The 12,718-nt window shown below is 36.5% G+C and overlaps 1 protein-coding gene across 1 annotated transcript in view; it reads right to left on the bottom strand.

The window, feature by feature from the left end:
• Positions 1-6,246: 6,246 nt before the first annotated feature.
• The window catches only part of LOC115426470 (uncharacterized), a 15,834-nt gene continuing 9,362 nt past the window's right edge, over positions 6,247-12,718 (bottom strand). The window contains 4 exon segments of the mRNA XM_030144606.1: positions 6,247-7,437; positions 7,517-9,153; positions 9,252-9,893; positions 9,896-10,399. Of these exon segments, the coding sequence (XP_030000466.1) occupies positions 7,432-7,437; positions 7,517-9,153; positions 9,252-9,893; positions 9,896-10,399 (2,789 nt within the window). The 3' untranslated portion in view covers positions 6,247-7,431.

Below are 12,718 nucleotides of genomic sequence, written 5' to 3'. Positions count from 1 at the left end.
ACCTTCATGCAAAACTATAAAATCATCAGACATCAGTATTTTTTCTGCTCTTTTTTTCCATCTTCAGCTCTGCTCTAAACTACCAAACACTCAGTCATTTTCAGGATTTTACCCTTTAAATGCCTGTTTAAATTTTCTGAAAAATTTTATTTTTATTATTAAAAAAAAAAAATTAAAAGTTTATTATTTTCCATATAATAAACAGTAGGGGGGCGGGGCTTTAGTGGTGATTAGAGTCTTGGATCCATCAAAGATTAGGAACAACAGATCTGATTGAATCAGTATTTTTTAAGTAGTGTCAGATACAGGGTGTCCCAAAAAATGTGACATTATTTCATCACCTAATAATTTTTTTTTTTAAAATCTGTGCTCTTTTTGCTCAGAGAAGTGGAATCATTTTTATTGTTGTGCTTTCAGGAATAGACACGGTGCTTACAGCTACAGAAAAGGCGTTCTGTGTACTGAAGTACGCCCAAACTCAGTCAGATGTAAATGGGCAACATGAATTTGTTAGAAAATTTCATAAACTACAAAACACAGACCTCCACCAAGGTGGATCAGCCCCCCCTCCCAACTAGGGCTGTTTATTGGCAAGATTTTGGCGATATGATACCAATCACAATACTAGAATCACGATACGATATATCACGATATGCCATGATACTGTTAAAAAGGCAATTTTTTTTTTTTTTTTTTTTTTAATGATTATTTCCTGGAAGAACTGAATTACACTGGAAATATGCACAAATACTAAATACATTTTTATTTGATCACAAAAGGACTTTAGAATGTCATATCACAAATTGTTCCTGTGTTACAACTAAAATTATGTTTTACGGACATTACAGTTTAAGATCCTGTTCAAATGTTCATTTTCTATTTGTTCATAACTAACATCATAACATTATTTTTGTGCAATCCCAACAAAGGAACTACATCTGCCTCTCTCAGACAGTAAAAAGTGCTTTTAAGATGCTTCAAATAATCATTATTTAATAAAACAGTGTTAAATAATAAGAAATAAAATATAAACAATAAAGAAAACCAAGAAAAAAACAATGAACCTCCACAATATCTGCACTTGAATAAACACCTCAAAATATCGATAAAGTACTTTTTAATATCAATACAGTATTGTGAGATGGAATATTATGATATATTGTAGAACCGATATCTTCTAACACCCCTAGTATCAACATTTCCTGAAAATTTCCTGAAAATCCATCCATTACTTTTTGAGTTATCTTGCTGACAGACAAACAGAAAAACCCTGATGAAAACATAACCTTGTTGAAGGTAACAAGCACCAACAGGAAAGCAGGTTTGGACGTTGCATAAGAAGAGGAAGGCTGTTTGTGTCAGAAAAAAGCATCTGGACGGCCGGCAGTTTCAGATGAGGTGGTAAAGCAAGTAAACGTTCAGTCGGAGCTTTGGAACATTCTAACATTACCATACCCCAGAATTTTTCGTTTGAAATTCGTAGAATAAAACATTTTATGTCCAAAATCAATCCTATTCAGTATCATTTCTCCTGACCATGTAGTCACTCTGACTTGGACATGTCAAATGATGTCCATATTTTTGGGACACCCTGTACTTCTGTGGACACGTTCATGGACAAAAACGCCTCATTGACCTTTATCACCCAGACCCCCCCCACACACAGACACACTATTTGTTATATGGAAAATAAGCAGTGTATTTTAATAAATAATATTTAGAATAATTAAACAGGGATTTAAAGAGAGAAAATCCTGAAAATGATGAATGAAAAATGTTTGGTAGTTTTGTGCTGAACTGAAGTTGTTAAAGTATTTATAAAAAACTAGGACAATCTATTGATATATGATGATTTTAGAGCATTTTTTGGTCCAGAGGGTGTGAAAGGCATCAATAGAGTAAAACTGATATGTAAGAATAAAAGACACAGTTTCAAAAACAGAACTAAAAGGAAAAGTTGTATCACAGTCAAAATGAAAAAGTTGAGAAAAATGTGTAAAAATGCCAGTGGAGAACACAAGCGTTAAACTCCATTTATGGTCCGAACATTTTACTTTATTATAATGTGGATAAAATATTTGTTCAAATTCTAAAAACAAAGGAAAAATATATGAAAAGTGAAGTACAATTAAATACATCAAAATAATTCATGTTTTATCATCCAGTAAAACAAGTATTTGGAACTATATATGAATTCCATTTTTGTACTTATTTTAAAACCCATTTTACTAAAATGAAACAAAAATGTCCATTTGTTCATTCGTCCACATTTGCACAGATTATTAACCAGTGTCATTTTAAATTCTTTCTGCTTTTCTGAAAACTGTTTGTGTGTGCGCTGTAAATAATCAAAATATAATCTCAAATATATGAACCATCATTTCTAATAAAGAAGTCCAAAGACATTTTCCTTTTTTCACCAGCTGTGTTTGTGTCAGACACTAAAGCGTTGTTCAAGGTAGATTGAATGTCTTTGTCTAATCATAGAAATGAACAGTGCTTCCATTTGAACCTTCACTGGGACATTTTACAGCTGGAAAACCAACTGAAATAACAGGGTTTGAAAGTCTGACATTGAATGATTTTATGTTTGATTCAGGTTCTAAAATGGACTGAAGGTTCAGATTTAACACAATTTATTAAAATCATTCAGTCTTTGAGGTTTTTATGTTCATATAGTAGATGACCATGTGTGACCAGGTCAGATTTGGACCAGTTCAACATTAGACATTAACCTGGTTAGTGGTAGCTCCACTAGTAACAGCACTTCTACTATTGGACAAATATAGTTCAGTTTGATGGACAGCAGAGGGCGGGTCTGTCTGGGTCTGTGTTTGTGCGTGTCTAACACCCCCCCCCCCCCCCCCCCCCCCCAACCCTCTTTCACTCTCACTCCCTCTCTCTCTCTTTAACCCCCTCTTCCCCCTAACCCCCCCCCCTCTCTCTCTTTAACCCTTTATCTGCTCATGTCCCTGGTTCCTCCTCCAGTCTGGCTCTACTCCTGGTTTCTACCTGTTAAAGGTGGTTTTTCTTTTGGTGTTTGTGAATTGGTTTATCAGTCTGGTTTAGAGCAGCTCTAAAAGGAAAGGCTCATCAGAGAACTGAGGTGTATATATAAAATGTACTTGGTTGAACCTGTGGAACATGGACTGAACATATGAACAGCACGAGTTCAAAGACGTCAGATGTTCTTAGTCACATTAGTCATCAGGTCCAGCAGGTGGTGCTGGAACATCAACCTCTGACATGTGTTAGACTCAGTTTGTCTGCAGCTTTTGTTTCTGTCAAATAAATCCAACTGGTTTCTCTTTCTTCTTCTTTCTATAGTGAAGTTACAAAAACATGGTCTGTGTTAAACTGTGACATTTAAACCTTCAACAGTTGACATCGGACTCCTTCAACAGGTTCATATTAATATGATAAATGGGACTGAGGTCAGTTCTGACTTTGAGTTTGTTCAGGTAAGGGTTAAAGTAAAACTGCAAAAAATTAGGCATTTAGTGCAAAAGTAATGACACCAAACAACACATAATGTTAGTGTGGAGAGTTAGATTTTCAAATATTAATAAATAACCTTTTTATTTCAGATAAATCAAATGTATCTCAAAGTCAGTCCAAACATCTTAAATATTTGTCAAAAATGTTTCACAAAACTAATTGAATGTTATATTATTTATATTAATATTGTAGCGATTGTGACTCATGTGGTTTGCAGTGTTACTGTGTCATGTGATGGTGTGCTACGTTGCATGTTGAAAATATGGGTTAAAAGTTAGTTCATGTTTTGTGTTGTTCAGTTATGGGACTTATGTTGTGCCTATGGGGGGAGAGCAGCTGAGTTGAGTGTGTGGGGGCAATGTTTTAGTTTTAGTTTAGTTCATGACTGAAAGGTCTGTGCTGTGGCAATAGAGTATGTGCTGTATTACACATGTTGTTGCTAAACAGAAAGTTAATAAAATTGTTTATCTATGGTAGTGCGATATATTGAGACCTGAGAAGTGCGATCCGAGTTCCCTCTCCTGTGACTTATTCCTGCCTGAACATCACAATACCGTAATTGACTATACGTTTAATCATTCTGATCATTCGGTATTGGCTTTTATTATATTATCCTTTGTACTGTTCTGCATAAATCTGGTATTTTCGCATATTTAATTCACTGACCATGTAGATGTTGATGAAAAGCTCACATTAAAGTTAAGTGTCATAATATCAGAAACAGATCAAACTGAATAAACAGTGTCTTTTTCAGTCCAATCTGTCATTAACTGAACATAAACCCAGTGCGTCCATCCACTGTCATTGATCCAACTCCATGGGTTTTACTCTGACTTATGTTTCTCTCAGCTGTTTTCCTAACTGTCTTTATTTGTCTTGATTTATCCTTTAGACTATATCTGTAATGAACTGGTCAAAGCATAAAAAAATAAAAAACAATAGATAACAATGTGGATTTGTACACACGAACTTTTAAGCAAAATACTGTATTCTCAACTTGAATAAAACACTCCTCAGTATCTGCCTTCTTTCATAAATCTTTCTAAAATGTATGTAATTTCATTTGGTTAATATTATTCTGAAACTTTTAACTCAAGTGTTGATTGGAGCAAATCTAAATCCCTGTTGTCTCAGTGAGTTTAGATCGATATGTTTCAATACAAAAGAAATTTAAATGAACATGGAAACTATGGGAGTTAATGCTGCTCATGTTGAAAAATGTTCAATATTAACTACATAAAGAGTCTCTACTTCCTGTCAGTTTGTGTTAAATGAACAGACACTTTGTGGAGATGAAATTGACGGTGAATTTAGTTGATTTTGCTGCAGTGGTTCAGGTTTGACTCTAAAGAATGTAAGAAAGATTTATAGACAATGTGTCTGTACTCTGAACAGAAAAAAGGAAAAAGCAAATAACTGTCAAATAAAATGTTTTAAACTGTAAATTTCACCAATGCAAATTTCTACAACAGACTTAAATTATTAATCAGACTCATATAAAGTACTTTACAGGATTTATTTTACTGTTTTATATGAATAATGCATATTAGTCCAGTACATGATGAGGACTTTTATTGACTTCCTTATGAAGAAAAAAATTATATTTGTTAAATGTTTATTAAAATAAAATGTATGTTATCATAAAATGTGACAATATGGAAATGTGTATTGTGTTTTAAAAGAAAAACATGCATTAATTACACCTCCCCTTTTACAAAAATGAATCATTAAATGTCTTTATTGTAAAATATAGAGTACAAAGTCTGTGATGAACAGTTTTGTTTCTGATCATTTGTAGAATAAGGTTTTGGGAGTAAATCCATCACATGTGAATATAATGATGACACTAAACAGACATGAAATAAACTTGAATTGCACTTGAACACAAAGATAATAAGAAATAAACAATAGCAAACAGCAGTGCACCCAAGTACTACTATAACAGCATGTGAAAAGTATTTTACTGAAATAAATCAACAGAAAACAATCAATTATTATTACAGAAAACGTCCACCTGATATGAACATTTCATGTAAATCATCATCTGAAAACCACACTGTCCCAAAAATAGTGACTATTTCAAGTGAAGGAAGTTATTCTGCTGACCAATGCAGTGATGAAAATAATGTTTTTTAGTATGTGGTAAAATGGCCTGATAACATTGGTACAAATGTTCAAAGATGGTTTGACTTAAATGGACTAAATTTAGTACAAATATAGACCAGGTCCAGCCACTAGGAGCCAAATCCTGAACTAAAAAGAAGAAACAAATGAATTAAAATGAACAAACTGCCCAAAATTAAAGCCAGTGACTTTAGGTAAAGACCTTTGAGATGCAAAGTTCAGAAAATGGTAATTTTTCTTTGAAATGTGTGGCCATGGCGATGTGAAAAATTTGGATGTTCTGTCACGAAGCTGAAGTTGTTGGAATTAAAATGTACATGATCAAATTCACATGGTGCCACCTACTGGTAACAGGAAGTTCCAGGCTCTATGCTCATATTCAGTGTGGAGGCTGTGTCTCATTTCAAAGGCACAGGGACATTAGATCCCCTGGAACCTGCAATATCCCAAGAGTCAGGGACGTGCACAGGATTATAGAGGGGCAGGGGCTCAAAGTCACAAAATGGCAGTATGTGTGTGCCAAATTTTTTTCAGGCCTTAATAAAACAATATGTGGTTTAATGTAAAATGAATAAAGTAGCCATAGACAACAACAACAACAACAACAACATAGTAGTGTATATTGTGGAGCTGTGAGTGATGCAATCGCTGTTTCTCTTGTGTCAACAAATTATTGTCAAAATGTATCATAATACTGAGGTTTGGAGGACATGCAGTTCAGCTGCAATTCTAAAAAGCAATAAAACATCGGCTTATTATCAGGCTACATATTGTCGAAGATAAAGATTGTAACACATGAACATTCAACTGTGAAACATTGAACATTGACAAAAATATAGAAATAAATACTAGAAAAACAGTCCTGTTTAGTCTGTAGTTCAGCCTGCATGCCTACAGGACTGCAGTCAACATGTTGATCTCAATGATTTGTTGTTGACATAGCATAGCTAACATAGTCTGAGACCTGAGATTAGCTACACAATAAACGAGAACAATTTCCCGGCTCCCCAAAACCGAGTCATAACTTCCAAATTGGTAAGCTAAGGCTAACATGATATTTTTCCTAAGGTGCACATTAACGCAGCTTTCATTTAAAAAAAAAAAATAGTCCAGGCTGCATATAAAACAGTCCTACTGTGACTGCTGTTGGAGTTTCCTGTTCCTGCTGTAGAAACATTCACAGCAGCAAAGGCACAACAAACTCAGTATTTGGAAACAAATGTAAATTGTCAGTAAAATCAAGTGGAGTGAATGATTCCTCCTGTTTCCGCCGTGATTCAATACATTCAAGCAATGTTGGGGGGGGGGTTGATAAGCCACAAAGGTTGAAGTCAATCCACTGTCCCGTCTCATCTGTGCAGGAACTACACAGTGGAGATGTGACCAAGGCTTGTACTTCTCTCTCTCTCTCTTTCTCTCTCTCTCTTTCTCCGGACAAGCGTGTGAGCGTGCAGCATGGGGAAGCCCCATGAAGCGGCATCAGACTCAACACACATACAATACCATGACACACTATTACAAGGAAATACGTATGGTAGATAACCGTGGCATTTTTATGCAGCCGTTTTCTTTTACATTCCTATGCAGAACAGGAATTTATTTGTTTTTAAAAGTAAAAAGGGCACTTTTTCTACGAGGCAAAAAGGGCAGGGGCTCAAGCCCCCTTTGGGCCCTATGTGTGCACGTGCCTGCCAAGAGTCATTGCATGCAGATGATTTTCTGTGACAGTGATATTCACTCCAGTTATATATACATACAGTATCACTGAGTGTTTAAAGATGCACTTAGAAAATGGAAACAATAGAAAAATTAAGATTTCAAAGTGCACTCTTACTCTGGTGCTGTTCTAAAAACCAAGTAAGTTTTTTTAAGAAGCCATGAACCCTGACCAAAAGCCTCTGTCCTCTTCTTTCAGGAGTCTCTCTATCAGTTCAGTTTTTTCTGCTTCATGTTTTTTCTGCAGATTTTCTTTTTCCTCCTGATCTTTGACATTCTCCTTTTCTTTTTCATGTTTACTCAGTAAGTCACTGATTTTTGTCAGATTGTTTCTCTTCTTCTTCACACATTTGACCAAGTCACTGATTTCCTCCTGATGTTTTCTCATCCATTCTCTCTCTTTGTGGACAGACAGAGCCTTTAACAGGTCGTACTTCTCATCTTTATCCTTCATATTTTTCTCATATTCTTCCTTCTCAGTGTCAAATTTCCTTCTGACTTTCTCTGTGAATTCATTGAATTCTTCAGTTTTCTTTCTGGCCTCCTCTTCATATTTCATCTTCAGATCTTCCACTTCTCTCTTATATTTCTCTAATTCTTCCCTCTGTCTTTTTTCCTCTTCTTGTCTGATCCATTCATCTTCTCTTCTTTTTCTTTCATATTCTTCTCCCTCTTGCTCATATTGTTCTTGAAGCTTTCTAAGTTTTCCTTCCTCCTCTCTTTTTCTTTCTTCATCCTCTTCTTTTCGTTCGTTCCATTCTCTTCTTCTTTCTTCCTCCCAGGCCTCACGTTGTTTCCTCATTTCTTCTCTGCTATCTTCCAGTTTCCTGTTGATCCTTTCTTTAGATTCTGACTCTGATCTTATCTTTCTTTCCAGATCTTGAAGTTTCTGTTTCCACTCCTGTCGTTGAAGTTCATCTTGTTCTTTTTTTCTTCTGTCTTCCTCTTCTCTCTCTTCCTGTTCTTTTTTCCTTTGTTCACGTTCTCTCTTAATGTTTTCCTCCATTACTTTCAGTTCTTCTTCTTTCTGTTTTCTCTCTCTTTCAGTTTCTTCTCTTTGTTCTTCCATTCGTCTTTTCATTTCCATCATTTCCTCTTCATGTTTTCTTTCCAGCTCCTCCTTCTGTTTCCTCATCTCTTCTACTATCTCCTTTAACAGTCTCTCCATCTCTTTCTTTATCACAGCTTCAGCCTCTTGAAGCATCTCATTAGTGAAGTAGCTTCCTCCGTTTTCTTTCACCATGGAGTCGATCTTCTTCATCAGCTCACTGACCTGTGTGCGGTTTTTATCTCTGTTATTGAACACATGGTATCTTCCTCCACAGTCAGAGATCAGCTTCTTAAATGAATCACCACATTTGTCTCTTATGTATTCATCAATCGATATCCCATCAGCCTCCAGGTCATCTCCATGTGTCAAAAGGATGATGGTGAACTTTTCAGCATTCTTCCCAAATCCTTCTTTGATGAGTTTTACTGTCTGTTTTTCTTTTTCTGTGAATCTGCCGATCTGTAACACCAACAGGAAGACATGTGGTCCTGGAGCCAAAAGACTGATGCATTTCACCATCTCCTCATGGACCTCCTCATTGGTCAGGCATGAGTCAAACAGACCAGGAGTGTCGACTACAGTGACACGACGACCGTCCACCTGACCTGGTACTTTCTGACAAACTTTAATGACTGATGTTTGACTTGATTGAGCTTTAAACTTTTTTCTTCCCAGGATGGTGTTTCCTGAGGAGCTCTTTCCACTGCCGGTTTTTCCAATCAACACAATCCTCAGACAATCTGGACTCTGTTTATCTTCATCACCTGTAACATGATCAAAGCTCCAGTTACTTAAAGGCACCACTACTGAATCACACACTATTGTTCTATCAAACATTTTATAAACACATTTAAATACTTACAGGGGTTTAGGCGTTTGTTTTTCAGATCTTCATTTTCAGTCTGTAGCTCAGTGATCTTTTCTAGTTGGACTCGTGCAAATGTTTCTACTGTGTAGGACGGTTTGTCCTTGGACATTCTCATTCTGTCCACAATGTCCAACACCTCAGAGACCTGCTGTTTGTCTCTGACGCTGAGAATGACAGATGTTCCTCCATATTTCTGACTCAGCTCCTGGATGTCACTACTCTTTGTTACAAAGTTCACCACAGCTGGAGCTGTAGGATCTGACTCCACAGTGAACAGAATCATGGTGAAGTCCCTGATTCGAGAGCTGAATGTGTTGTGGATGGTCTCTAACTCTGCCTTGTCTTCGTTGGTGAGTGGACCCACTGGTAGGACCAGGATGAAGGCGTGGACGCCCTCAGGTTCACAGAGGGAGATGGACTGGAATGACTCTTTCATCACTTCTTCCTGAGGTCTTCCATTCAGGACAGGCAGCTCCACCACAGAAACCCGACGTCCACAGACCTCCACCTGATGCTTAACAAACTCTGAAGAACCTGAACGAAGCTCAGTCAGACCTAGAAGGGCCCTGGCTGCTGAAGTCTTCTGTGATCTTCTGCTCCCACACAGAACCAGGTTTAAAGGTGGTTTGATGACTATGGACCGAGGAACGCGAGGCTGTTGTCTTTAGTTTCTTCAATCATCTCCATTAAAACACCGTGGTCTTCTACAGACATGTTGTAGTGTCTTCCTACACAGTCTTTCAGGAGCTCATTGGCAGAGGAACTCATTTCACTCATGTGATCATGTGTGAAGACAACCATGGAGTGTTTGAAGGGATCTGGACCAAACAAACTCAGGATGGACCTCAGTGTTTGACTGTCCTCCTCAGTGAAATCTGACGGTTTAACCAGCAGCAGAAGAACATTTGGTCCAGGTGTCATGTAGTTCACTACTTTTCTCAGTGATTCCACCGTCAGACTGCAGATGTCTGGAGTTTTCACCACAGTTAGTGGTTTTCCTCTCCACTCTCCATCAATGGTCACACATTGTTTAGTTGGCAAGGATTTTGATAAAGACCAGCTTTGCTTCTCAAGGATTAAATTAATAACTTTATTCTTCTTGTCTTCATTTTTCCCAAACAGAACAATCCTGAGATCAGATTCTGTGGAGACAAAAACAATATAATGGAGAGTTTCACTATAATGTAAAGTATCATTAACTACATTAACAAGAAATGCAGACCTCCGCCAAGACAGATCTGCCCCCCCCAATCACCAAAATTTAATCATTTCTTCCTTGTGCCAGTATCAACATTTCCTGAAAATTTCCTGAAAATCCATCTGTAACTTTTTGAGTTATCTCGCTAACAAACAAACAAACACACAAATGTGCACGCACGCAAACACACAAAGCAAAGTGATCACAATACGTCCTGGCAGAGGTAATAACTGTTAAACTGTATAAACATGGAGGAATGATTTAGTTGACTTAGTAAAGTGAAGGTTTCATGTAAAGGTTTCTCCTAAATGTTTTTCTGAATTAGTTTTGGTAGATGGAGCTGCACAATCAACTCATCCTCCTCTAAACTTTCATGTAACAATATTTTTTCATGATTGAATTATGCAAGAAAAACAAATATAGTTTGAGTTTTCTCAAATGAGATGTTTTCCCATCTCACTGGAAGTCACAAAAAATTCAGTTTTTTTTTCCTCATTCTAAAGGCTATGTTTCCTAATCAGCTATTCTGTGTTTTTACAACAAAGACCCTGACAGTGACGTGACTGAATTAGTGTTGCAAACTCCATAAAAAAAAAAAAAAGAAGATGGACACCTCATTGGCAGGGCCGGCCGACCCAATTGCCTTCGCCCCTCCCAGGGTGGTGAATATATTTAGCCTTTTTTGTGTGTGTGAAACGATTTTTAAACTTATTGATTGAAACCTGAATTTAATTAGATGCATGTTTTTGAGTGATACAAATTCATGAAAAACAATTTATTATTTAACAATGTAGTTTTCAGTGCAAAATGACAAACGTAACAGAATAAAATAAATATATTTGTTAGACCTATCCTGTTTAAGTTCAATGAACAAAACTTTTTTTTTTTGCAGAACTGTGTGTGGCTTAAAGGTGGGGTATGAGATCTTTAAAACATGGTTCAAGCAGCTACATTTTGAAAATACTCAATTCAAAAGTCCAAACCCTTTTCTTCAGACATCTCTCTGAAGCCACGCCTCCAGAGCACTGGGACGTACAATGCTTGTTCCTGAGAGTTCACGAGCGCTGCACAGCAATTATTCGCCGGCTCTGTCCCCAGCTCTGGCCCCATATGACCCCAGCTCCGGCTCCAATCTCGGCTGTGGCTCCGGCCCCGATCCATGCATACCTCATTCAGTCTCCTCCAACACCCAGTTCATACCTATCTGACTAAGATTACATTTCCTCCTGATTTATATTAGTGACAAAACAGTTTGCCAGTGAACTTTCCATCCTAATATAGCTAATTTAACTAATATAGCTAATATAACTAATATAGTTAATATAACTAATAGAACAAATAGCTTATAGCTAATATAACTACGATCACTAATATAACTAATATAGCTAATATAACTAATATAAGTAATGTAACTAATATAGTTAATATAACTAATATAACAAATAGCCTATAGCTAATATAACTAATATCACTCATGTAACTCATATAGCTAATATAACTAAAGTCTAAAGACTAGACTAAAATTTTTATTTTTGTCTTAGAGAATTTAATTAATTGATTGTAATCAGGGTGTGAAGAGGATTTTAAGCAATATAGTAAAAAAATGCTCCAGGAAAACATCTTCCACCCCACCTTTAAGTTAAAGTAGAATAAAATAACGAGTGGCTATTGACACAGTACTGTGGCACGAAATATTGGTTTGTCTATCACCAGAGAGCCAATCAGCACCTTTGTTATATCATGTCTAGACCGTCATGTAGATCCCGAAAAAGTACCAAGGCAATCATATGCCAAATAGGCTAACCTAAGACATGACAGACATCTAGTTCACTTGGTAATGTATCGGACTGCTACTTGGAAGACTTGGGTTCAATTCCCAGTCAGAGTAGCTTTTTTTTTTTTTTTTGCTTTTTTTTTTTTTTTTTTTTTTTTAAAGATTTTCAAATGGGGGGGGGGGTGTTCTTTATCATGTAATAGTTTGTTATATTATGTTTCAAATCCCGGTTAATTTTAGAGGACATTTAGTCTATATAATGTATATTATTATGGACGGAGGCAGAAAAGCCAGGTGTAGATTACTGCACAAAGTGAGAATTTGATTTTCCTTGGTCAGGATATGTACAGTCAGTCCAGCTTGGATTTAAAAGGCTGACAATTAATACTGAACAAACAAGAACTCAAACTATGAATTATGAAAGAGCTGCAGCATCTGAAACCGACCACAATGAACATTTGACAGATAAACAGAACCACAGTTTGTCTG

Source organism: Sphaeramia orbicularis, chromosome 9, assembly GCF_902148855.1.
Source record: "Sphaeramia orbicularis chromosome 9, fSphaOr1.1, whole genome shotgun sequence".
In the NCBI taxonomy this organism is placed as follows: domain Eukaryota; kingdom Metazoa; phylum Chordata; class Actinopteri; order Kurtiformes; family Apogonidae; genus Sphaeramia; species Sphaeramia orbicularis.
This window is presented reverse-complemented; position numbering and strand designations above follow the sequence as displayed.